The sequence below is a fragment of the Hyla sarda genome, chromosome 6 (genome assembly GCF_029499605.1).
Source record: "Hyla sarda isolate aHylSar1 chromosome 6, aHylSar1.hap1, whole genome shotgun sequence".
Classification (NCBI taxonomy): domain Eukaryota; kingdom Metazoa; phylum Chordata; class Amphibia; order Anura; family Hylidae; genus Hyla; species Hyla sarda.
The window spans coordinates 209,240,366-209,265,462 of NC_079194.1; the positions used below are offsets into that span (position 1 = coordinate 209,240,366).

Here is a 25,097-nt window from a genome sequence, read left to right on the forward strand (position 1 = left end):
TCGCTCACTTACCCTGTGTACATTCAGCGCTCGGCACGTCAGTGCTACCATCCTCGGGGTCTTATTGGTTAGCCACTACCATATGCCTCCGCCCCTTGGCAACGCGTCCTTCACGCCGGCTCCTTTGTTGTCAGTATTCTCCGCTGTGCAGCGGCAGGATGTTGACATCTGGAGACCGGATGTCAACAGTACCATCGCCGTTTTTTTCTTTAATACATTAACTTCACCTTTCACAATTTGCAGTAGCTCTGAGCTCACATATACCATGTACCCTATATGAATATGTTTATTATTATACTTTTATTATTTTATACATCGTTTCTATGTATCTGATGTGATGTCGTTGTTTGGCCCCGCCTCCTTTTTGCCGCCATTTGTTAGTGTATTTAAACTCTATCTGTACCTGTATCATGTACACTGATCTGAGGAAGGGGGTTGCTCCCCCGAAACGCGTCATCTGTGTACGTCATTGTCTTCTTATGCTCTAATAAACCACTCCGGTGTTTTACCAATACCTCTGGTTGGCTTCTACATTACTCTGGAACTAGCAGCGCCTATGTAACGGTCATATTTTCCTTCTCCGCCTCCATGCGGTAGAATTGGCGTTTTTCCCCCCAAAAAAATAGTGGAATTCCAGCCTAAAGCAACCAATCATAGCTCAGCTTTCTTATCTTAGATATGGTAAACTGAAGGTTGACAGATAAATCTGGGCTTGTATAGCAGTTTTTTCCTGGAGTGTTCCTTTACATTTGCATATAATAATTTGGAAGTATGATTTTTTGCACAGCTTGCAATTTTCTTGTACAGTCTTTAGCGAGAGAAGAATAAAGAGGAAGTTATGACATAAATGCAGCATGTCTGATCTTGTAAGAAAACTTGTCCTCTTGTTACACTAAATATTATGGTATTTAAACTTGAACTTTAGTTGTAATACTATGCTCAGTCTTTTATCATTCCTGCTTGTAAACTTACAGATTTTTTTTTTTTTTTGGAGGTGGGGGGAGGCAGAAAATAATGAGCAAAAGGATACAGATAATTCCACCATTTAGCAAGTGGTGTGTTCTACAAAACGTTTGTTTTCTCAGCTATGCAGGGCATGCACATGTCTCATGTTGTACGAATATGTGGGAAAATGTTTCATGCACGTGCTTAGATCGCAGATAATGGTTCTGTCAAAAATTGTGTGTACAACATAAAAATTATACAAACTACTCTTGGTTGAAGTGGACCAAGGCTGGACAAAAAATTGGTCCTGGTGACTTTCACTGAGTGCTTGGCAAACATCCCTTCCTGCTCTGCATGATTTATGTACAAAGCTCAGTTCTGGAAGACAAGTAGGGAGGCGCACATGCTGCAGCCTGGCCTGGCCTCTACAACTCTTGAGTGTATAAGCAAAATTAATTATTTTATCATTTTAAAAACTTTAATGCTTGAAATGGAATATATGTGTGAACAACTATGCTGTACATCATTGCATCTAGTCCTTTGCATGTTTGTGTGTGTGTGTGAGTAAAGAGATTAGATTGTGAGCCCAATAGGAAGTTAATATGAGACATTAGGTACTGTGTGAGGCATTATAGGATGTTTAGGCACTACACTAGAAAGATCCAGTAGAGAAGTATAAAAATATATATTGAAGCTGTGATTGAAAAGCATTCAGTCACACACAGTTTCTGGGATTTAATGCTTCTGCCCTTTTCTGATTGCCCAAAAGTTGGGGTTAACTACAACTTTTGTGCTATGCAGTAGTTGTCCTCCCATTAAGGGCAATGATGCATTAACCTTTTAACGACCAATGATGTGTATACACGCCATTGTGCTGTTAACGGTGTATGCTGCGGGCTGCGCAGCTGCCAGTGGCTTCTAAAGGGACCTTTAAATGGACCCTGGGCGTCTAGTGGGTTGGATCGACTGCTGATGTAGCCGGAGAGCTTACCTATCCTCCTGTGCTGGGTGCAGCTCTGTGATTGACAGAGCCTGGCTGGACCAGGCTTTAGCAATCGAGCGCAGAGCACACCGATCAATGTATTTCTATGGAACTGCATTGATCTGTATGAGGAATCTAATTATTTCTCCTAAAAGTCCCCTAAAGGGACTAAAAAGTTAAATAAAAGTTTTAAAAAGACCCATTAACCTCTTCCATATTAAAAGTTTAAATAAAAAATAATAAAAATAAACATATATGATATTGCTGCATTCGTAATTGTCCGAACTATTAAAGTTAAACATTATTTATCCTGTACGGTCAACCGGATAAACGTTAAAAAATTCAAACCTCAGAATTGTGTTTTGTTTTCATATCATACCCCAGAAAAAATGAAGTAAAAAGCGATCAAAAAGTCCGATCAATACCAAAATTGAGCTGGTTCAAACAACGGATTACAACGCAAAGAATGAGCCCTCAGAAAGCCTGGTATACAGAAAAAGAAAAAACATGATGCAAACTGTACAAATTGGGTATTGTTTTAATCGCTTAACTCCAGAGTAGTAAAGGTTTGCTAAGGGATTTTAATCCCTACTGTCCAGAGTAGTAGAGGTTTGCTATGTGGATTTTCTTGTACTCTGGACAGTTCCTGACATGGATAGAGGTGTCAGCAGAGAGCACTGTGGTCAGATAGAAAAGAAATATACAGCTTCCTCTGGAGCATACAGCAGCCAATAAGTACTGAAAGATTAAGATTTTTAAATAGAAGTAATTTAACTTTTTGGGACCTGTGGATTTGAAAAAAAAAAAATCCCAACCGAGTACCCCTCTAACCCCTTAACGACAATGGACGTAAATGTACGTCATGGTGCCGTGGTACTTAATGCACCATGACGTATATTTACGTGCCGCCATGACCGCGAGCACCGGTCATGCGCGGCAGGTCCCGGCTGCTATCAGCAGCCAGGGACTCGCCGGTAATGGCGGATATTGCGATCGCGTGGATGTCCGTCATTAACCCCTCAGATGCCGTGATCAATACAGATCAAGGCATCTGAAGCAGTGCGGTACTTTGAATGGATGATCGGATCAGCGCTGCAGCGGGGATCCGATCATTCAGCATGGCAGCCAGAGGTCCCCTCACCTGGCTCCGGCTGTCTTCCGGGGTCTTCTGCTCTGGTCTGAGATCGAGCAGACCAGAGCAGAAGATCACCGATAACACTCATCAGTGCTATGCTCTATGCAAAGCACTGAACAGTATTAGCAATCAAATGATTGCTATAAATATTCCCCTATGGGGACTATTACAGTGTAAAAAAAATTTAAAATAAAAAAGTTAAAAAATTTGAAAAATCCGCTCCCCCAATAAAAAAGTTAAACGTCAGTTTTTCCCATTTTACCCCCCAAAAAGCATTAAAAAAATTATTAATACACATATTTGGTATCGCCGCTTGCGTAAAAGTCTGAACTATTAAAATATATTGTTAATTATCCCATACGGTGAACGGCGTAAACGTAAAAAAAATGATAAAAGTCCAAAATTGCTGCTTTTTTTTCACATTTTATTCCCAAAATTTTTTATAAAAAATTTTATAAAATTTTAAACCTAAGCAAAAGTGGAAACAATAAAAACTACAGATCATGGCACAAAAAATGAGCCCTCATACTGCCCCATATACGGAAAAATTATAAAGTTATAGGTGGTCAAAATAGGGCAATTTCAAACATACTAATTTTGTTTTGTTAAAATTGAGATTTTTTTTCACGCGGTTCAATTATAGAAAAGCATATAACATGGGTATAATTTTAATCGTATTGACCCACAGAATAAAGAAAACATGTCATTTTACCGGAAAGTGTACAGCGTGAAAACAAAACCTTCCAAAATTTGCTAAATTGCGGTTTTCTTTTCAATTTTCCCACATAAATAATATTTGTTTGGTTGCGCCGTACATTTTATGGTAAAATAAGTGATGTAATTATAAAGTACAATTGGCGACGCAAAAAACAAGCCCTCATATGGGTCTGTGCATGGAAGTATAAAAGAGTTATGATTTTTAGAAGGCGAGGAGGAAAAAACTGAAATGCAATAATAATAATAATAATTGGTCTTTTCCTTAAGGCCAAAATGGGCCTGGTCCTTAAAGCGTACCTATGATAGTTCCAAAAAAAAAAAAAAAAGCTATATGTTACCCGGTCCCTGATCGTGTACATATATGTTTTATGTCTCTAGGATCTTTATTTCCAGAGATATAAGCATTTATCTGTTGCTCAGTAACTTTTTCATTGTGCTGGCTGGAGGTGGCGTGTCTGTCTGTCGGGAGGGGAACAGGATCCGGCGCACGGGGGTTGGGGGGGGGGGGGTTTAAGCAGAAGGGTGACGGTGTGACATGGTCGGGTGCAGCAGAAAACTGGGGGGGGGTAATGGGACACCGGATCGGGCGCAGCTGAGAACTGGGGGGGTGTTATGGGACACAGGGTCTGATCGGGCGCAGCTGAGAACGGGGGGGGGGGGGGGGGGTTATGGGACACAGGATCGGGCGCAGCTGAGGGGGGGGAGGGAGGGGGGGTACTTGCCTGTATCCCGTACTGCCTGTGTGTATGCGCGCTCCCTGCGCTCGTTCACAGGCAGTGCGTGACCATACAGCTGTATGCATACAGCTGAAATCTCCTATACTGGATACCGGCGCGCTTTACGGATGGTATATGGTTTGCTGCAAAATAAACACTAGTCTGTCTGGCGAAAGACAGATGACCCCTAGTGGTGGCTATTTTTAGATTTAAATACATTTATATTGCAAAAAGCCATCATATGATTAGTTCTGTAACATATAAAAAGTTTTCAACAATGACAGTGCCTCTTTAAGGGGTTAAGGACCTCTTACATTTTTTGTTTTTGCACTTTCCTTTTTTCCTCCTCCCCTTCTAAAAATCATAATGCTTTAAATTTTGCACCTACAGACCCATATAAGGGCTTGTTCTTTTGCATCACCGAATGTACTGTTTCTACACAGTGCACTTTTCGAAAAAATGACACCTTATCTTTATTCTGTAGGTCCATACGATTACAAGGATACCTAATTTATGTAGGTTTTATTTTATTTTACTAGTTTAAAAAAATGATAACTACAGGCACCAAAATTAGTATGTTTAAAATTGTCATCTTCTGACACCTATAACTTTTAATTTTATCCACATACGGGGCTATATGAGGACTACATTTTTTGCGCCGTGATCTGTAGTTTTTATTGATACCTTTTTTGTTTTATTGGGACTTTTTGATCGCTTTTTATTAATTATTTTATGGTATATGAAGTGACCAAAAATGCACAATTTTGAACTTTGGTATTTTTTAATAGTTCAGACATTTACGCACAAGGCAATACCACAGAAGTTTATGTTTATTTTTGATTACGTTATTTTATTTAAAAAATGGGAAGGGGGGGTTGATTCAAACTTTTATTAGGGGAGGGGCTTGTTCACATTTATAATCTTACGATTGCATACACTGTTCAATGCCGAGCTTTGGTTCAGCATTGATCAGTGTTATCGGTGCTCTGCTGCTCCAGCCTGTAGAGCCTGGCTGGGGATATCAGGGCACCGATCGGATGGTGAGAAGGCAGGTAAGGCCCCTCCCGCCGTCCTCCCGTCGTCCTGGGGGTTTGTGAACTTGTGCATCCGTGGCTGCATGGCAGACTTTAGGCCACTTTAGGACACCAGGCACTCTCTCCAGACTTGACATCACTGTAGCTCAGCAAAGACTCAAAGAGAAAGAGGAAGCTCCACCCAGGGTTTATATGGGGGAGACTCTGGAGGGGTCCCATAGGTCACATGGTCACTGATACCTTCCTTGGTTACAACACATGACAACAGTACTTATAGGCATAGAACAATTATGTACATTGCATTGGATAACACATACATTAGGAGGCCCAGGGGTCACGCAATGGAGTCTGCCTGACAGGGCAGCAATGGTACAGGGATGCAACTCCTGTACTGGACCACTACATATGCATGTGTGGCTACTCAGGCTCACTATAACTAGTAGTATTCTTGGGTAAAAAAAAAGTATCTATTTATTATTCATTGTGTTAGCTGGGACAAGACATACAGTGTCCTGAGACAGTGAAACAGTACTGGCACTTCAAGACTGTGCTACTAAATATAGTGCTTGGAAGGCATGTCATGGGCAATCTTAGTGGCGTTTACTGGTACCTGGAAAGCCTCTCTGCATAGTTCAGGAACAAAGTTAAAAGCATCCTCCAGAATTAGAAAATGGATAGCCTATGCTAACCATAGACCATCAATATCAAGCCTTGAAGGTACAATTCTAGGTACCTCTGTTGATCACCTGATTGAAGGGGCTGCAACCCAGCTACATATGTTAAGTAATTACTGTGGTTGGCATTGTAGTTTAATTCTTACTATGGTGCTGTGCCCAGTAATCAGTGGAGGGACCTTCAAGAATCAGATATTATACAAATAATTGGTGCTAGTACGCTGTGTGGGACTTGGTATAAATAAGGTAAGTAACTAATGGCAATCGTCAATCAGTATATGAACCTACCTTTTTGATGTCTAGCTGGATTCTTGATGTATGTGGAAATACTCAGGGTAAAGCTGGTAATGCAAAAGTGAACTATGGAGAGAGAGAATATATACTATTTTGAATATGGGTGTTACTGACTGAGCATGCCAATTAAAAGTTTTGCATGAATACCTATATGTGTAATAAATACATATAAAATACCTGACAGACAACTCTGGTGAAGAAAAAATACACTACTAATGTAGCGCGCTGTATTTATAGTTATAATTCGGGGGCGTGGTTTGGCCGCTGCTGAGTATGGCCGCATGTTAGAGCTGCTCCGCTAACAGCACACACTAAGCGGATTACTAGACCTGCTAGCGACTCTTAGGCCGACTGAAAAGTCGCCCTAGCACCCATGGCGACCTTGCGCAGGAAGCGGAATGGAAAAGTGGGAGACCGCGGAGCTTTGCAGGACTTTTTCGCTCCGGGACGACAGGGAGGCCGTTTACACCAAGATGGCGCCGGGACGCGCGAACGGCAGAGCGAGGGACGCTTCTCCCAACGATCGCAGATTCCCCTACCTCAGAGAACAGGAAGGCCGGTCAGAGATGATGATGCCGCAGCACGTCCTGCCACACGGGCCTCGGCGGTGTGCGAACTTCCCAGACACTGGATCGTACAGCAGCCCGCACTGACTCAGCACCATGAGGACCCGCAGATCGGCGATGATACCCTCCCCCTCTCCCCTGGTGGATCGAGAGACCTGCAATACATTGCCAGCAGCTCCCCTGCGATGACTTCATCTTCCCCGCGGGTAAGCCCTGTTAAGCAAAAACCGAGGTTGGAGTCGGAGGGTCTGGGGGATTGGGGTGATGGGTCCCTTATTTCTCCGAACCCACCCCAGAGTGAGCCGGACTTATTTGCTTCGTATCAAGCCTCTGATAAGCCGGTCTCAGAGACAGCTCTTAAAGATATGCTCCTGCTATTGCGGTCCTCGGTTACTAAGGACTTCTCTGAGATGCTTAACCCCATAAAAACCTCAGTTCAGGAAATAGATAAAAGAGTATCCCATACTGAGGCAAAAATGGCGACCTTTGCTTCTGCCCACAATGGCCTTGTAGATGCCCATAATGCTTTAGACGACAAGGTGACTGCCATCCACAATAAATCTATTGATGCGGAAGACCGCAACCGACGAAACAATGTCAAATTCCGCGGCATACCCGAGACTATCCCCAACTCACAACTGGCCACGTATGTGAAAGAATTGACTAAACATCTCTTACCTGATCTTGAAGTGTTCGAATATAGCATCGACAGAGCCCACCGAGTAGCTAGGCCCAAATCTGTTCCTGAGGACGCTCCGAGGGATGTATTGGCTCGCTATACTTTCTTTAAAACGAAAGACCTATTGCTGCAGTTCTCCAGGAAACATAGGTCTCTCCCGGATCCATATGCGGGACTACAACTGTTTGTAGACCTTTCTGCTGCTATCTTGCAGGCGAGGAGGGACTTTCACCCACTGACCGTGGAACTCAGACGTCTGGGAATATCCTACAGATGGGGATTCCCCACCAAAATCCTTGTGACCCGCCATAATAAGATGCATACCTTTACCTCAGTAGATGATGGCTTTGCCGCTTTAGATGCTTGGGGATCTCGGAGCCCGGAACCAGGCGGCTCTCCCCCTCAAGATTCGGCTTCACCTTCCCTGGAAAATAAGCCCTGATTCTGATGATTCTGAACTGCCTGCCATCTACCCACTGTAGCATACACTCTGTGTGCTGTTGAGTGTGAAATTGTTCTTATTTCCTAGTTCTCCTATACACGTGCCCACAAACTGGTAAAGTGCGATATAGGTTCCACTGTATACCGGTATTGTTGTGTTTACTGTTTTCTTGTTTTAGGTGACGTTCGCATGCAGTGCTTTGAGATCGCATATCTACTCTGACCCAGCGTCTTATAGACGACCTGTGTTACTTATTCTTTTCACTGTTGTGGACTACACTGAGTATTTGATTGACATCGCGTGCATCTCTGATTGTCAAGCGGTACTACCTCCTGTTCGCCATATTTAACACCTGTGCGGTATAGTACCCCTATCCCTACCCTTCTCCCCTCTGTCCATTTTTCCTCTCTTCCCTCACCTTTGCTCCTTCCTGGCCCCCTTCCCTCTACCCTTCTTCCCTACCTTCCTTCCTTCTTCCCCCTGTTCTCTCGACTGAGTTATTAAGTGCCTTTCTATTAGATATGGGATTTACACTTATGTCCTATAATGTGAATGGACTCAATAGTCCATATAAGAGGAACTTTCTGTGGCGTGAGGTGGAACGTAACCCAGTAGACATTGTCTGTGTGCAAGAGACACATGTTTCTTCCAAAAATCCCCCCCCCCTTGCAACACAGAAGATTCCCACTTATTGTGCATTCAGTTTATGATAAGAAGAAGAGAGGAGTGATGATTGCTATTAGAGACACACTAGCGGTACGCATAACTACCCAAGTGGTGGACCCCCAGAGTCGCTTTATCATCCTAGTGTGCTCTATTGATGATGTGGACTATACCCTTGTAAACCTGTATGCTCCCAATAGACGCCAAAATCGCTTTCTGAGGTCTGTTATGCTAAAAGTTAACTCTGTACGCAAAGGAGCCCTGATTATGTGTGGCGACTATAATTCAGTAGTTTCTGCTCCTCTAGACCAATCAGCTCCTTTGACTCGTCGCCCTTTCTATCTTCATAATTTCCTGGTAGCCAATGATCTTTTTGACATCTGGCGTTTACAGCATGCCACAGAACGCGATTTTTCCTACTACTCACCTAAGAGCTGCACCTTCTCCAGGATTGATAACATATTTGTTGATAGGGGGTTAATTGACCGTATTGCTAAATCAGTCATTGGGAACCGGACGTGGTCGGACCATGCTCCTGTTAGCATTGAAATCTCTGGTAATACTGTTCAGTATAGTGATTTTGTCTGGCGGGCCAACTCACACCTCATAGCGCACTCCGAACATTCAGCTACAATTGAAGGGACTCTTCTGGAATACTTTTCCCTTAATAGTACCCCGGATGTCTCCGAGCTGTCTGTTTGGCTTGCGCATAAGGCGGTGATTAGAGGCTCATTTATTCAGTTGGGGTCCTTCCTTAAAAAGCAAAGATTGACTTCGGTCAATGAATCACTTAACAAGATTTCGGTGTTAGAATCACTTTTACAATTACACTACTCCGCGGATAATGCCTCCCTGTTAACTCAGGAACGTCTTCGCCTCCGAAGATTACTACTGTCAGACTTTGAGCGTGCCCTACATAGATCTCAAATGAAGTATTATACGCAGGATAATAAGACGGGATCTTTATTAGCCAGAAAGCTTAAACCAGCCCGCTTCAAACAAAGCATACCTTCCATTAAACACCCTACTAAACACACTGTCCACCAGGCTCCCAGAGAGATTGCTACGGCTTTCAGGGACTACTATGAGAGCCTTTACAATATCCGAGCAGACCCCTCCTTTATCCAGCCTGATCAGGTTAAAATAGATTCCTTTCTCTCTACTCTCAATCTCCCTAAACTTTCCCCCTCTTCCTTAGCCTTGCTTAATACACCTATCTCTCCTCAGGAGATCTCCGATGCTGTCAAATCCCTCCCTTCCAAAAAGACCCCGGGACCAGACGGACTACCGAACGAATACTATAAACGTTATCTCCCAATTTTACTACCACATCTTCTTCCCGTCTTTAACAATGCTATGACGACCGGTTCTCTGCCACCTGACATGCTTGACGCTTTAATTACGACGATCCCCAAACCCGGCAAACCCATGGACTTAACTAGCAACTTTAGACCAATATCGCTACTGAATAGTGACGCCAAACTTTATGCTAAGATATTGGCAAATCGCCTCCGCCCTCTAATGCCTAGCTTACTGAGTAGAGATCAGGTTGGTCTTACGGTAGGGAGACAAGCTCCCGATAACACTAGGCGGATCATTACGTTGTTGCAGCATTGTGAGAAATCTTTCACCCCTGCCGTATTCCTCACTTTAGATGCCGAAAAAGCGTTCGACAGAGTGAACTGGTGCTTTGTTTTCTCTGCTCTACGAGCCTTCGGCTTTGAGGGAGAGATCCTCACGGCAATTCAAGCCTTATACTCAAACCCAGTGGCAAGAGTCTTCACTAATGGAGCTCTTTCGCACCGGTTCACTCTGTCGAATGGCACGCGGCAGGGATGCCCCCTCTCGCCCCTCATATTCCTGATAGTTATTGAACCTCTGGCACAATCTATCAGGCAGAACCGACTGATTAGGGGCATACCGGTGGGAGGAGTTGAACACAAGCTTGCCCTTTTTGCGGACGATGTGATCTTGACGTTGACTGACCCAATGACCTCCATGCCGGCACTCTGACATCATCCGTCTTTTTGGAGATCTTTCCTATTATAAATTGAACGTCAGCAAATCACAAATTTTACCAGTTAACATACCAGACGCTGACCTGGACCCTCTCAGACATTCCTTCCCCCTTGATTGGCAGCGTCGGTGCATCTCCTACTTGGGGATTCTACTTACCTCTCCTTCCTCCCAACTATTCTCTACTAATTTTCTACCGCTGCTTTCTTCTATTTCTCAATCTTGCAGAGAATACGGGAAACATATGGTCTCCTGGATGGGTCGAATCTCGGCATTTAAAATGCCCCTTCTGCCAAAATTATTGTACTTGTTTCGTACACTCCCGATCGCCATTCCGAGCTCGTTCTTCCAATCTATGAATAGAGTCATGGACTCCTTTTTGTGGCAATCTATTCGCCCTAGGGTCCCCAGATCAGTTCTTAATTGCACAAAAGGAAATGGCGGACTGGGTAGGCCTCATATTGAGGACTACTACAGAGCGTGCATTCTGGATCAGGCGAGGTTTTGGTGGTCGGGAGATGCGAATAAAAAATGGGTAGCTTTAGAACAACATTTTAGCCCTCAGTGCTGCCTTAAATCTAGACTACTAGCCCCAGACCCAAAGAGACTAGTTCCCAAAACTGGGATTTCTGCTATTGATATTACAGACAAGATTTGGAGACTGAATGTGCGTCAGGCCCCTAATGGTCAACCCTGCCCACTATCTACTATACCCCTGGATGTCCTACATTTATGCATCCCAGACCTCAATCTGACTGGTTGGCCGGACTTGGGCGTTATGTCGGTCAGGGATCTATTGGATGAACATGGACTTCTCCACTTCCCCTCCCTCAGACATAGGTTCCCCATCCCGCAAAAGGACTTCTATAAGAGTCTACAAATTAGGAGCTATCTAGCGACTGGCCAACTGCAAAAAGTCACCCTACCTCCGAGATTAATGGGATATCTGGGAGTGTCTGGCTCATGTGCCGGAGGAATCACCTTTTTTTATGGTTTTCTGGGGCAGAGATCGGAGTTACTCCACCATACATACATGAGCAGGTGGGAGAGGGACTTGGGAATTGAGATCGCCCCAGAGCAGTGGCAGACCGCCTTTCGTGACATCAACTCCTACTTTAAATGTACTAATCACCAGGAAACCTTGTACAAAACAATCTACAGGTGGTATTTCACCCCCACCAGATTGCACAAGATTGACCCTTCCCTTCCATCTGTATGCTGGAGAGGGTGCGGAGAGGCGGGCTCCCTGCTACATATTCTTTGGGAATGTCCGAAGATACAACCATTGTGGAGGGGGGCTGCTTTGACTGTAGATCGGCTCCTGGGCCTACAGGTTCAATTGGAACCATCTACAGCCTTGCTGCTACTAGATTTAGATAAGTACCCTTCTAATTCTAGACACGTAGTAGCACATGTGCTGATGTCCACCAAATTGCTCATTGCTAGGAAATGGAGATCCCCTGATCTTCCATGCTTATCGGAAATCTTGGCTTATGTTAATTTCTCTTGTGCATGTGAACGTGCCTATGCTTTAGCTAACTACAACGATCATAGATTCCTTAGAAGATGGGACTTGTGGATACATAGCCCCCACTACTGTTAATTATAGGGGTTGCTATCAGTACTTCTCGTTTTCCTTGTCCCCCTTTCCCTCTCACTCCTTTCCCCTTACCCGGCTTTCTTTCCGCTTCTCTCTTTGTACCGCACACGCACAATCTTTCTATACTGTTAAAGGCTGCAGCCTTAGGGCCTAGATACCAGCTAGTTCTTCTCCTGATGATATTCATGTTTTCGGTTTGTACCCTATGCAACCAATAGTGTTTTGTTCTGATGGTTTATTGTACGGAGTACTCTGTCGCCCTATAGACACGCCTGATGTAGCGAATGTCGATTAGTTCCTATGTTGCTGTGTATTTTGTACTATTCCAAATTGTCAGGAATAGAAATGTTCTCCTTGTGTTATATATTGAAATTTAATAAAAATATAAAATTAATTATAGTTATAATTCATTGACTTGCTTCGTAGGTTCCTGTGGAGCGCTTAAAGGGTCACTCTCATTAAAACAAATTTTTGCTATTGCACTCCTTATGGTAAATGAAAAATATTTTAAGTTTTCTATGTCTTATTTGTGCTTAAAAAAGCTCAAGAGCACATTTTCCCCCAACTCATACACAGACTTTGGACCAAAATCCGAACACAGGAAGTGCCGCCTGGAGTAGTGAGGGGGGGTGTCCAGCCTCATCCAATCATAGCTCCTCTCACACATAATTGCCATAACCCCCCCCCTCAGCACTCCAGGCGGCACTTCCTGTGTTCGGACTTTGGTCCAAAGTCTGTGTATGAGTTGGGGGAAAATGTGCTCTTGAGCATTTTTTAAGCACAAATAAAACATAGAAAACTTCATTTTTTTTTTTAACAAAGTATATTAGAAATATTTTTCATTTACCATAAGGAGTGCAATAGCAAAAAATTTTTTAATGAGAGTGCCCATTTAAGCGCTGCAAGTAGTGATACAGTTAAAACTATAAGTAGGACTGGCACATGCACGGGGAATGGAGAGATTTTGCCCATTTATCCTACTATTATTTGGGTACCTGTGAGTCCTTCGCTGGCTGTCTCCTCCTGCTTCTGCAGTGTTTTCATACTTTCCCCCATATCCTTGTAGGGGGTAGAGAAGTGGGAGAACGCCCCGGCTGGTGGCGTCTCAACCAAGCTGCATCAACGCTGTAAGCCCCTGGATGTTGTGAGCGGTGAGTAGTGACGTCACTACGGTGGCTCCTCAGTCCCAAAAAGCTTATTGACGCGTTTCAGAAGCTCACAATTATCCAGGTTAGAAACCAAATGGATCTTGATATTGAAGTACTATCCTAATTGAGTGCCTGGGCCCAGGAAACCCCTTTTAAGTTAATGATATCTGCATATTGATTTATGTTTTAGTTTATTTTGTGAATCGCTCCATAGTTGGTTACCTCTAGTAATGGCTGCAAAAATATCGCAAATTCGAATATGGCCCCTGCCGCTCATCACTACTGAGAACACCATGTATAATGGATATCAATATTAACCCTCCCTCACTCTTGATGCCCAGAGATGCATGTAAAAGTGTACAATGTAGTCTGAAGTTGACAAAGCTCCAGACAGGCTCTATAAATGACAGAGCCATGTACCCCAGGGAAGCAGAGGTAAGCCCTCCATCTACCTCTGCTGCTGGAGGGCGATCCACCCCACTAGACCACCAGGGAGCATTTACGTGTCCCTTTAGACACCTCTGTCAGCTTTGACAGCGGCAATTTAAAAGGTTAATAGACGGCCTCAGCGGCTCTCATGTACAGGAATCAGCTGGGGGCCGCCGGATGTGGAGCCGCACAATCAGGAGCCCGCTCCCTACACCCTGAGCGACTCCACTCCGTACTAGTCGGGGGTTTTTATGTCTGGCTCTACTTGCCCGATGCTGGGCTAAAGGCCTTAAAAAATGTATCTGTCTGCCGCCTGGAACTGCATGTCCAGGGCATTGGGCAACAGAATTTCCACATGCCTGAATTGATAGCAGAACGACGGGATAGACATGACAGTGTCATTTCTGTCATCTAGTATAGAAGGTCAACATAGTTCCTAAAGATAAAAGTTCATAGGCAGCATAATAAAAATGTACTGTAATTACTATATGGGGTAATTGTGAGCAACACTGTAATATGCCAAAAATAAATGCATGTCCCTTATGGAAATAAACAGCAGTAGTGCCATCAGTTGATTAAATTAATTTCTCAGAAGTGAGTATATACATATATTTCTCATGAACAAGCTAACCCATCTCAAGAACTACAGTACAGAGATGACCATTGTTTTTTTTTTGTTAACTTTGTATACACCTCATTGACTGCCATGCTTCTCTGCAGTGTATTGTTTCATCATAGATTACACTGCAGTCTGGCAGCTAGGGTGTTAAGCCGATCAGTTAGAATTATGAGTCAGGCTGCAGAATGAGTCTACAAGGCAATGCTCCATGATCTCATATCCTCTGCAGACAAGCTTCTGGTGTGGCAGTGAGGTCAGCGTCCTAATCACCAGACAATTACACCTATTGTATTGTCAGGCCCACCTTGTGCTACCAGAGAGAATGTGCAGTTAGGATTTTATACTGAGAATTTAAAACTTGTCATCTTTTGAATTCATTCTTTATATTTTATAGTGAAATCCTAGATTCTGAAGTAAGACTGCATAGCAATAGCACAGCTATTGTAGTATGGTGACATTCAGTAAAGGCAGTGTATCAGTATAAAAAAAAGAACATTTTAAAGGAGTAGTCCAGTGGTGACCCAGTGGTGAACAACTTATCCCCTATCCTAAGGATAGGGGATAAGTTGCAGATCGCGGGGGGTCCAACCGCTGGGGCCCCCTGCAATCTCCTGTACGGAGCCCCGGCAGCCCGCGGGAAGGGGGCGTGTCGACCTCCGCACGAAGTGGTGGCCGACACGCCCCCTCAATACAACTCTATGGCAGAGCCGAAGCGCTGCCTTCGGCAATCTCCGGCTCTGGGTCGACACCCGCTATCTGGCCGGAGAGCCTGGCCCCCGTACAGAGAGATCGCAGGGGGCCCCAGCGGTCGGACCCCCCGCGATCTCAAACTTATCCCCTATCCTTAGGATAGGGGATAAGTTTTTCACCACTGGACTACCCCTTTAAGTTTTTTTTTTTTTTTTTTTTAACTTTAAAGGAAAACTCTGCGAATTGAGTATAGGTCATTTCCGGCATTGAATAAAAATTACATGAAAATCTGAGATTACTTTCATAGGCTCCTTTGTAAAACACAAGACTTGCACAACATTTAATTAAGCTGTATCAGGCTTTACCATAATATCCTTTAATAGTTGAATAGTTCGTAATTTTTGGTTCCCACTGTCATTTGCAAAAACTTTACATAGATCAATAGTACAAGTGAATATAAGAAATTTGAATATATTTTATTAAACAACAGTGCTTCTTTCTCCTGCTATCAAACTCCTTTCCTCAACCTTCCTATCTCCTGCTTTTAAAATCATCTACAAGAATTAGCTCAACTTTATCCTGTGTCTGCAAGACAAAGCAATACAAATCTATGTTGGGGGAGGAAGGAACTCCGTCCATCAGCTCTGGGAGAACTTTCAAATTAGAGCTGAAGCATGCAGAGCAGACATCTGCTAATAATATCATATACAAGTTATATTATGGCCAGAGATCTGTTTTTTTTATTCCTGGATACGGCGAGCTAATGACACCAGATCGGCATGTATTTACAAAGAATTTACTCACGACCACCTCGTTCAGGTCTTCTTGCATATATCTTTTTTTATTTGCATGACTTCATATTCTTAGGGTACAATACTCCTGTTATTGGGGTACAATGGTACACATCCCAGATAGGTAAGTTGACAAATACCTCAGCTCCAGCCTGCCGCGCTACGTTGTGGGGAACCACCCCTTCAAGCGCATGAGGCTGGAGCTGAGGTATTTGTCAATTTACCTATCTGGGATGTGTACCATCGTACCCCAACAACAGAAGTATTTTACCTTAAGAATATGAAGTCATGCAAATAAAGATATATGCAAGAAGACCTGAACGTGGTGGTCGTGAGTAAATTATTTGGGAATACATGCTGATCTGATGTCATTAGCTAGCCGTAAAAAACTTTGCCCAGGTATATATATAGCGGGTGATTGTGGCTTTTAGTGCTCTGCTCACCCTATCTGGCTGGCTACTATTAGCTTTTCAGTTGTTGTACACACCAGTGCTGCAGCACACAGTCGCTGTGTACTACACCCAAAATTGCACTTTCTCTCTCAATCTCTCTCCCTTCCCTATCAGTGCTTCTAGGCTGGATTTGGGCTTGAGCTGAATCACTGCTGTAAAAATGCTTTTCTGTGCAACACACACACTGCTCTCTCTGTCCATCTCTCTCTGCAATAGAATACTGATGTGAGTAGCCGCAAGATGGCTGCTGATTATATAGGGCTGTGACATCACAGGGGTGGCTGGCTGCTGCTGATCATCCCGCCTACCCTTTTTTCAGACTTCCTAGCATTCGTTGCCCAAAGTCCTGACATGTGGAGCCACCATCTTAGGTGCCCTGGAGCCTGGGCCGCACTAAATGGAGTTTAATGAAGGGATTTGTGCGAACAAATCGCTGCGATATTCGCATTCATTTTGAAGTAAATTTTTCCTGAAATCGGTAACTAATTCCGATTTGTCAGATTGGATTCGCTTATCCCTAACCAGGATCATTTATTAAATATTAATTAATTGACACTAAAGCTGTGTGATGTGACCTAAAGTTTTTACCATGTTAATCAAAGGTTTTTTGTGAAAGAATACATGTGTTGTACATAAGGGATTTTTTTTTTTTAACATATCAATTTCTTGATATTCTGATTATTAGAGTTTTCCCTTAAGTGCTTTTGTGGGGTGGGGATGCTTGGCTTGACTGGGACTAACACACTTTTATAGACGGCTTGACATGGACTGGCACACTATTAATACTAAGGCTGGCACACTTTTATAGAGGGGCTTGACATGGACTGGCACCTGGTTATGAGGGAGTTTGACTGTGGCTAGCACCCAGTAAATCTAAATAGCAGAATATGATGCACTCAAGCACTGTTAGTGTGGCATTGCAATGCCAAGCAAAAACAAGATTCTGTGTACTGACAGGGCAAGTAACAAATGCTTATATCCTCTCAGCTTTAATGATCCACTGCCTCGTAATATAAAAAAATGTCAATGCTCACTTGCTATGTCTTACCCTAAGTCCTTCTCCTTTCACTCATTCCATACTTTCAAAGCAATCCTAGTTAAAAAATCAAGACAATCTTGTTAACATTATGAATCTCCATAACAATTATGCCAATAACTACCCAGAGAAGTGGGTACTAGATTCAGTATACTTATGGTGCCAATTAACCTTTTGTTGTTATACATTTTAGATTTCATGTTATATTATTATGCTTTGTACTGGATATAGCTTTAGCTTAGTAACAGATATTTTATTCTATTTTTCAGCTTATTGCAAATGCCATTATATTTCTCTGTGGGAATCTTATGGGAGCATTTCACAAATACCATATGCAGGATGCCTCTAGGGACCTGTACAGCTACACAGTAAAATGCATTCGGGTAAAAATGAAACTGGAAATGCAAAAGAGGCAACAGGTGAGAAATGAATTAAATGTAATTTGAGATATAGAAATGAAAGTGCTTTAAAAGACCACATCTTTAAGAAAACCACACCATTACTTGGACCAGATTTCCTATGACCTATTTTCAATTCCACCGTACATAATTGCATTGCACTTTGATCTTCTTGTAGATCATGGGCAATATACATATTGGCCCTCATTTACTAAAGTCCAACCGACTCTTTTTCTCGGTTATTAATTTTAGTCGCAACGTCTGTGCGACTATTTATGCAACCAAATATTAGCCGCACAACCAACACTTTAGAAAACACTCGGAGTGTTTTTTTTTCACTCTGAAATGGGCGTGTTTTATGCAAAAATGGGCCTTTTACCGACAAAAAACAAAAAATACTCGGAGTACTTCCAAAATCACTCGAGAAAAAGTGTGAGTTTGCCTCACACAATAACCGACAGTCAAGAGGCCAAGTGAAATTCCAAAAATGGAGTGATTTCTAACAAGGGACCAGATACCATTGTGTTTTTTGTGAAAGTAACTTGTTTTATAACCTGAAAACATTTTGTACAGTTCAACACTTTTATGAATAAAATATTGAATGCTTTTGTGATAGTGAATGTTTATATATTTTTTTTATTTTTAACACATTTGCAATATTAGGTTTAAATGAATTTAAGACCCAAGCTGAAAAACAAGGATAATTGTTGTAATGTCAGAAAAATTATAACACATGAATACTTTTGATTCATGGAAACATTTTTAAACAAACAAGTCTAAACCATTTTGACTCACACAACTAATTTTTTTTAGGTCAGAGTTTATGCGACACAATCGACTAGTGCGACACAAAAAAAACGTGCAATAGAAAAATAACTGACATGTGCAACAGAATAGTAAATAAGCCTGGAAAAAAAGACGAGTGATATTGAAATCACTCCAGAATAAACACTCCACTCTTAGTAAATCAGGGCCATTGTGTGATCATCTCAAAGAGGTTTCACCCAGTGCAATATGACAGCTTAATGGCCTACACCGTTTTTTATAATAAATAGCATTCAAAGGCACATTCGTTTTTGAATCCCCCTTGTTATAATATCAAGATAAGAATAGGTTAAATCCCAAGAGACATAAATCAGGAAGACCTGTGCACTGCTTTTTCTTACAGTCCATACTTTACTTTAAGATTGTTTTGGGTACTATAACTAGTTATCCTTCACACCTCCAATCGTTTTCGTGACACCTTTTCGCTCAAAAGCAGTCTCTTGCTATGTGAAACTGCGATAGGATGTCAGGAGGTTTTTATTGGCTTCCCAGTTTTTTTCTTCTCAGTTGCAATACCACCTGGATTAACTGATGAGAAACCAAGTGTAGCCTCAGGAAAAAACACGCTTATTAAAAAGCAATACAGAATTTTTTTTGTGCCTATATAGTGCAGCATAGGCTGTTATTCGAAAAATTATGTACAGGTTTTTGTGCATGCCTTGCGCTTACTTGTGTTAGCTGTTGTGGCAGGCATGGAGTTGGGATGATTGGACATGTTGTATTTTCGTATGACTATTCCTTTGTTCCCATGCTACATAATACACTGCCAGGCATGTCTCTGCTTATTCCACTCTCCCTGTTAGGCTGAGCATACATGTATATGGGGGAGTCAGGAGAAAAATGTCTGCCAAACAATTATTTAAAGGAAAGAGGTCACCTGTTCACCATCAATAAACCTTATAACCGGGTTATAGTGAGGGTGAACAGGAGACTGATGCGGGCTCTCTAACTCATATACAAACCTGCAGTCCAGTGTCCGGTCCCTCTGAAGATCCTCTTGTTTCTGTGCTGAATTGCACGCTGGAGATGGGCCCGCGGGCTGGATTTGAATATTCATGGGCTTTGATCACATGAGCACTCAGTAGGCACAGTAGACACAAGTGCTCACCGGCGAACATGAATATTGAAATACAGCCAGCGGCCCACCTCCAGCGAGCAATTCAGCACAGAAATAAGAGGATCCTCAGAGGGAATGGTTGCCGGACTGCAGGTATGTATATGAGTCAGAGAACCCGCATTGGTCTCCTGTTCACCCGCACTATAACCCGGTGTATTGGGTTCAGTGTGGGTGAACGGGTAACTGTTTTCCTTTGATGTGTATGGGCAGCCTAACTCCCTCTCTGCTCCTAGGCTTTAACTGACACCATTGTTTCATGTCTGCAGCTGCTGGATTAGTCGGCTAGTAGGGCTACTGCTCAACATGCACATAATATAGTTGTCAGCTGACAGCAAACTCCCTTGACCTCCCCATAAATATACAGTCATTGCCGTAAATGTTGGCACCCCTGGAATTTTTCAAGAAAATTAAGTATTTCTCATAGAAAAGGATTGCAGCAACACATGTTTTGCTATACACATGTTTATTCCCTTTGTGTGTATTGGAACTAAACCAAAAAAGGGAGGGAAAAAAAAGCTAATTGGACATAATGTCACACCAAACTCCAAAAATGGGCTGGACAAAAGTATTGGCACCCTTAACTTAATGTTTGGTTGCACACCCTTTGGAAAATATTACTGAAATCAGTTGCTTCCTTCAACCATCAATAAGCTTCTTACACCTTGGACCACTCTTCCTTTGCAAACTGCTCCAGGTCTCTCTTATTGGAAGGGAGCCTTTTCCCAACAGCAATTTTAAGATCTCTCCACAGGTGTTCAATGGGATTTAGATCCGGACTCTCCAGCGCTTTGTTGCCATCCATTTCTGGTTGGTTTTTGACATATGTTTGGGGTCATTGTCCTGTTGGAAGACCCAAGATCTCGGACGCAAACCCAGCTTTCTGACACTCGGCTGTACAGTGCGAACCAAAATCCAGTGGTAATACTCAGATTTCATGAGGCCTTGCACACATTCAAGGCACCCAGTGCCAGAGGCAGCAAAGCAACCCCAAAACATCATTGAACCTCCACCATATTTCACTGTAGGAACTGTGTTCTTTTCTTTGTAGGCCTCATTTTCGTTTTCGGTAAACAGTAGAATGATGTGCTTTACCAAAAAGCTCTATCTTGGTCTCATCGGCCCACAAGACTTCTTCCCAGAAGGATTTTTGGCTTACTAAAGTTAATTTTGATAAAATGTAGTCTTGCTTTTTTATGTCTCTGTGTCCGCAATGGGGTCCTCCTGGGTCTCCTGCCATAGCATTTCATTTCATTTAAATGTCGATGGATAGTTCGTGCTGACACTGATGCTCCCTGAGCCTGCGGGGCAGCTTGAATATCTTTGGAACTGGTTTGGGGCTGCTTATCCACCATCCAGACTATCCTGCATTGACACCTTTCATCAAATTTTCTCTTTCGTCCAGGCCCAGGGAGAGTAGCTACAGTGCCATGGGTTGCAAGCTTCTTGATAATGTTGCGCACTGTGGACAAAGGCAAATCTAGATCTCTGGAAATGGAATTATAAGGGTGCATTCACACTATGTTTTTACAATACAGTTCCTGTATCAGGTTTTTGATGAAAAACGGATTCCTCAAAACCTGACTAAACTGTATCAAAACGTCTGTACAAATTTTAACCTCTATAAGGTTAAAAACCGTATATGGTTTAAAAAATGATGTCCGGTTGCATCCGGACATATACGTTTTTAACTTTTCACTCCATTATGAAATTCCAAGAAAAAAAACTTTTCAAAGTCAAAAACCGTATGGTGAAAACCGGATGGAACCATACGCACATACGGTTCTTTACTGTTCCCATTGACTCCCATGTTAAAAAAAAAACGTATACAGTTTTTCAACTGGACCAAAAACCACGTTAGGCAATGGTTTTGGGTACGGAAAATTAACAAAACTGTACAGGATGCAAAACGGACACAACCTGATGCATCTTTTGGCATACAGTTTTCAATGGAGAGTCAAGGCATACGGTTTTCAATACGGTTCCATACGGTTTTCACATTGAAAAAGTATATGGGAACTGTATTGCAAAAACGTGGTTTGAATGCACCCTAAGCTTGAGATTGTTGATATTTTTCCACAATTTTGGTTCTCTTCTCCTCTTTCTGTTGACCATGCGAAGTGTGGCACACACAGGCACACAATGCAAAGACTAAGTGAACTTCTCTCCTTTTTATCTGATTTCAGGTGTGATTTTTATATTGCCAGCACCTGTTACTTGCACAGGTGAGTTTAAAGGAGCATCACATGCTTGAAAGAATCTTATTTTTCCACAATTTGTAAAGGGTAACAATAATTTTGTCCAGCCCATTTTTGGAGTTTGGTGTGACATTATGTCCAATTTGCTTTTTTCCTCCCTTATTTGGTTTAGTTCCAATACACACAAAGGGAATAAACATGTGTATAGCAAAACATGTGTTGCTGCAATCCTTTTCTATGAGAAATGCTTCATTTTCTTGAAAAATTCCAGGGGTGCCAACATTTACGACCATGACTGTATATGGTTGCCATAAACAGGAGAAAGAGAGACAAGCCAGAGATGTCTAACAATCACTTAGTTCCAAGAAGAATAGGATCTAACATACATCCTCCCCCCATTATCTGCCATATAGGGACAATCTGGATGCCCCCAAACAGACTTACAGATCCTGTTAAAAATATATAGAGTTAATTACTTGTTTATGAAATTATACTCTATCCTTTCTTTCTCTAATTCTTTCTAATTCTTTTATCTTCTCCACTCCCTCTTCCTCTTTACTTCCTTTATCATTCTCTCTCAGTAATTTCATATGAATTGAGCATTACTCAATATAACTCCCATACCTGGCACCCTTACTAGGAGAGCCTTCTGTTGTCCGTACTGCCTGTCTATATTTCAATGGAGATGAAGTTGGCTATTCAGGACAGACTAAAGGAAACAAATGACAATCGCCAACCAGACAAGAACTTCCATAGCTTATATGTAAAGCGGCACCAAAATGTCAGGTGCGTGGAACTTCAGTGTATTTTCTTAATCCATGTACCCCTTGTGTTATAAAACAACAATGATCTGATCTGTATGATCTATTGACTAACTTAGTTTTCCTTCACTCCCTGCAGTATTCTGTACGCAGATATTGTAGGCTTTACTCGACTTGCCAGTGACTGTTCACCGAAGGAACTAGTCGTCATGCTGAATGAGCTGTTTGGAAAGTTTGACCAGATAGCTAAGGTAAGGATCGAGAATATGGCTGGCTTATAAGTGCAATATCATTCATATTTTTTTATACGTTTAAAAATAAGTGTGTCTTCATGATTTAATTTAATGATCACCCACTTCAGAATGACGGAAGAGATTTGATAAATGTCGTCTATTGTGCCGTATGGTTAATAGCAGCTAAGATAGACTAAAACGAGTCTGCTGCATCCATGAGCTTAGTTGGCTGCTCACTGTTTTCAGGTAGATATAGGGTGAACATCAGTCGGTGTTGATGGAGTTGAATCATGTCCAGTTTATCTGTCCCAATAATATGTTGCTTCTTAGTAGTGTGGCATATTTTAGTGAACACTCCAGTGATGAAAATCAGTGTCAGCAAGCTTTAGTTGATAACAAGTTGTCAATCACCAAGACTGGACTATGGGCATACTCTAAAGTAGTGTTTCATTACCTTTTCCACTGTGGGACAGGACACCATCAGAAAAATGTTTCAGGTTTCTCGAGTAGGTAGTTTTCCCTAAGTAAGCTGGCACTGCAATTAGTTTCCCCCAGTATGCTAGTATCACCAGTTGGTAGTTTCTCCAGTATGCAGTTTCCACCAGTAGGTGGTTTTCTAACTCTAGGTAGGACTCCCCCTCCCTCCTCCTGCAGGTAGTTTGCCCTCCCAGTAGGAAGGACCACATTGTAGGTAGAACCCCCTGCAAGTAGGACCCCCTCCCCCCTGAAAGTATTTTGCCTCCTGTAGATGGCTCCCCCCTGAAGGTAGTTTTTCCCCTGTAGATAGGACTTCCCCCAAGATGTAGGTTGCCCCCTCTAGGTAGGACCCCCTGAAGAGTAAAAAAAAGAAGGAAAAAAAAAAAAGTCACCTTCTCCTGGCTTCTCTGCAGTTACCGCCGCCTTCTTCTTGCCTGCTTTTAGGCCACAGGTAGCCATTGGAGGCTGGGAGAGTCTTTACCTTTCTACCAATTGTTCGCATCCTAGAAGAAGAGATGCTCCCGGCCTCTAGTGACAGCTAATAAAGCTGCCTGTGACCTATAGGAGGTCAAAACTTGCTAGCCTACCTGTGATGGTGTTAAGCCAAATACGTCCTAATGGACCGAGTTATCATTTTGCCCAACAGACTGCCACAGCACAACTGGTGGATTCTTGTTGCTCCCCAGTTGGGAGCCACTTCTCTAAAGACATAGAAGGAGATTTATCAAGCTCCGTAGTAGATTTTTTTTTTGCGTAAAAAAGTTGCACGTACTTGCGCACGTGCGAGTTTTCTATACATATTGCGACTTGATTTTTGCTTATTCCAAAGCACATTTCTGAAATCTGCTCACGTAGTAATTTTTTTTTTTTTTTACTTTGCAGTGGTCATATATTTATCAAATGCGATAGTCGCTATTTATGAAGAAAAAAAGTTGCATCTCCATTTAAAAGTCGCATATGTATTCCAGGTCCAACCTGGCTTACAGAAAGTGCATATGTCTGCAGAAAAGGAAATTAACACCCACTTTAACAACTGTTCTTGTTCTGCATCATGAAACAAAGCTACTACATTAATGTTAATTATAGAAAAAATTTAATTATATAACTAATAACTCTATTAATTTTAAGGCTGAAAATACACACTGCACACCTTGTTAATTTTAGGACACGTACATGCTGGCATACCCACTACATTTTAAAATTAATGTTGTGTTAAAATAGAATAAGGCACAAAATAATTGTGTAAGAATTTTTACAGACTATGTAAATAACCCATATGTGGCACTAACATTTTTCTTTAAAAAAAAAAAAAAAAAGAAAGAAACATCCATAGTAATACAGCTTCATGCACATTTTGGGGTGGGTAACGTAATGAGCCGTTTTTTTTTTTTTTTTTGTGGCTTCACTATTGTTTATGTGCCTATTTGTGCTGCGCTGTCTTCTTTCCTGACGTAAACTCCGGC

General features: G+C 42.3%; 1 protein-coding gene across 9 annotated transcripts in view; it reads left to right on the plus strand.

Annotated features, from left to right (window-relative positions):
- Positions 1–25,097, plus strand: part of ADCY7 (adenylate cyclase 7) — a 243,687-nt gene that overhangs the window by 173,920 nt on the left and 44,670 nt on the right. For all 9 annotated transcript variants that reach the window (XM_056526352.1, XM_056526348.1, XM_056526347.1 and 6 more), the window contains 3 exons: positions 17,898–18,047; positions 22,804–22,949; positions 23,064–23,175. In XM_056526352.1, coding sequence (XP_056382327.1) covers positions 17,898–18,047; positions 22,804–22,949; positions 23,064–23,175 — 408 coding nt within the window. The remainder of the gene's footprint in view (positions 1–17,897; positions 18,048–22,803; positions 22,950–23,063; positions 23,176–25,097) is intronic.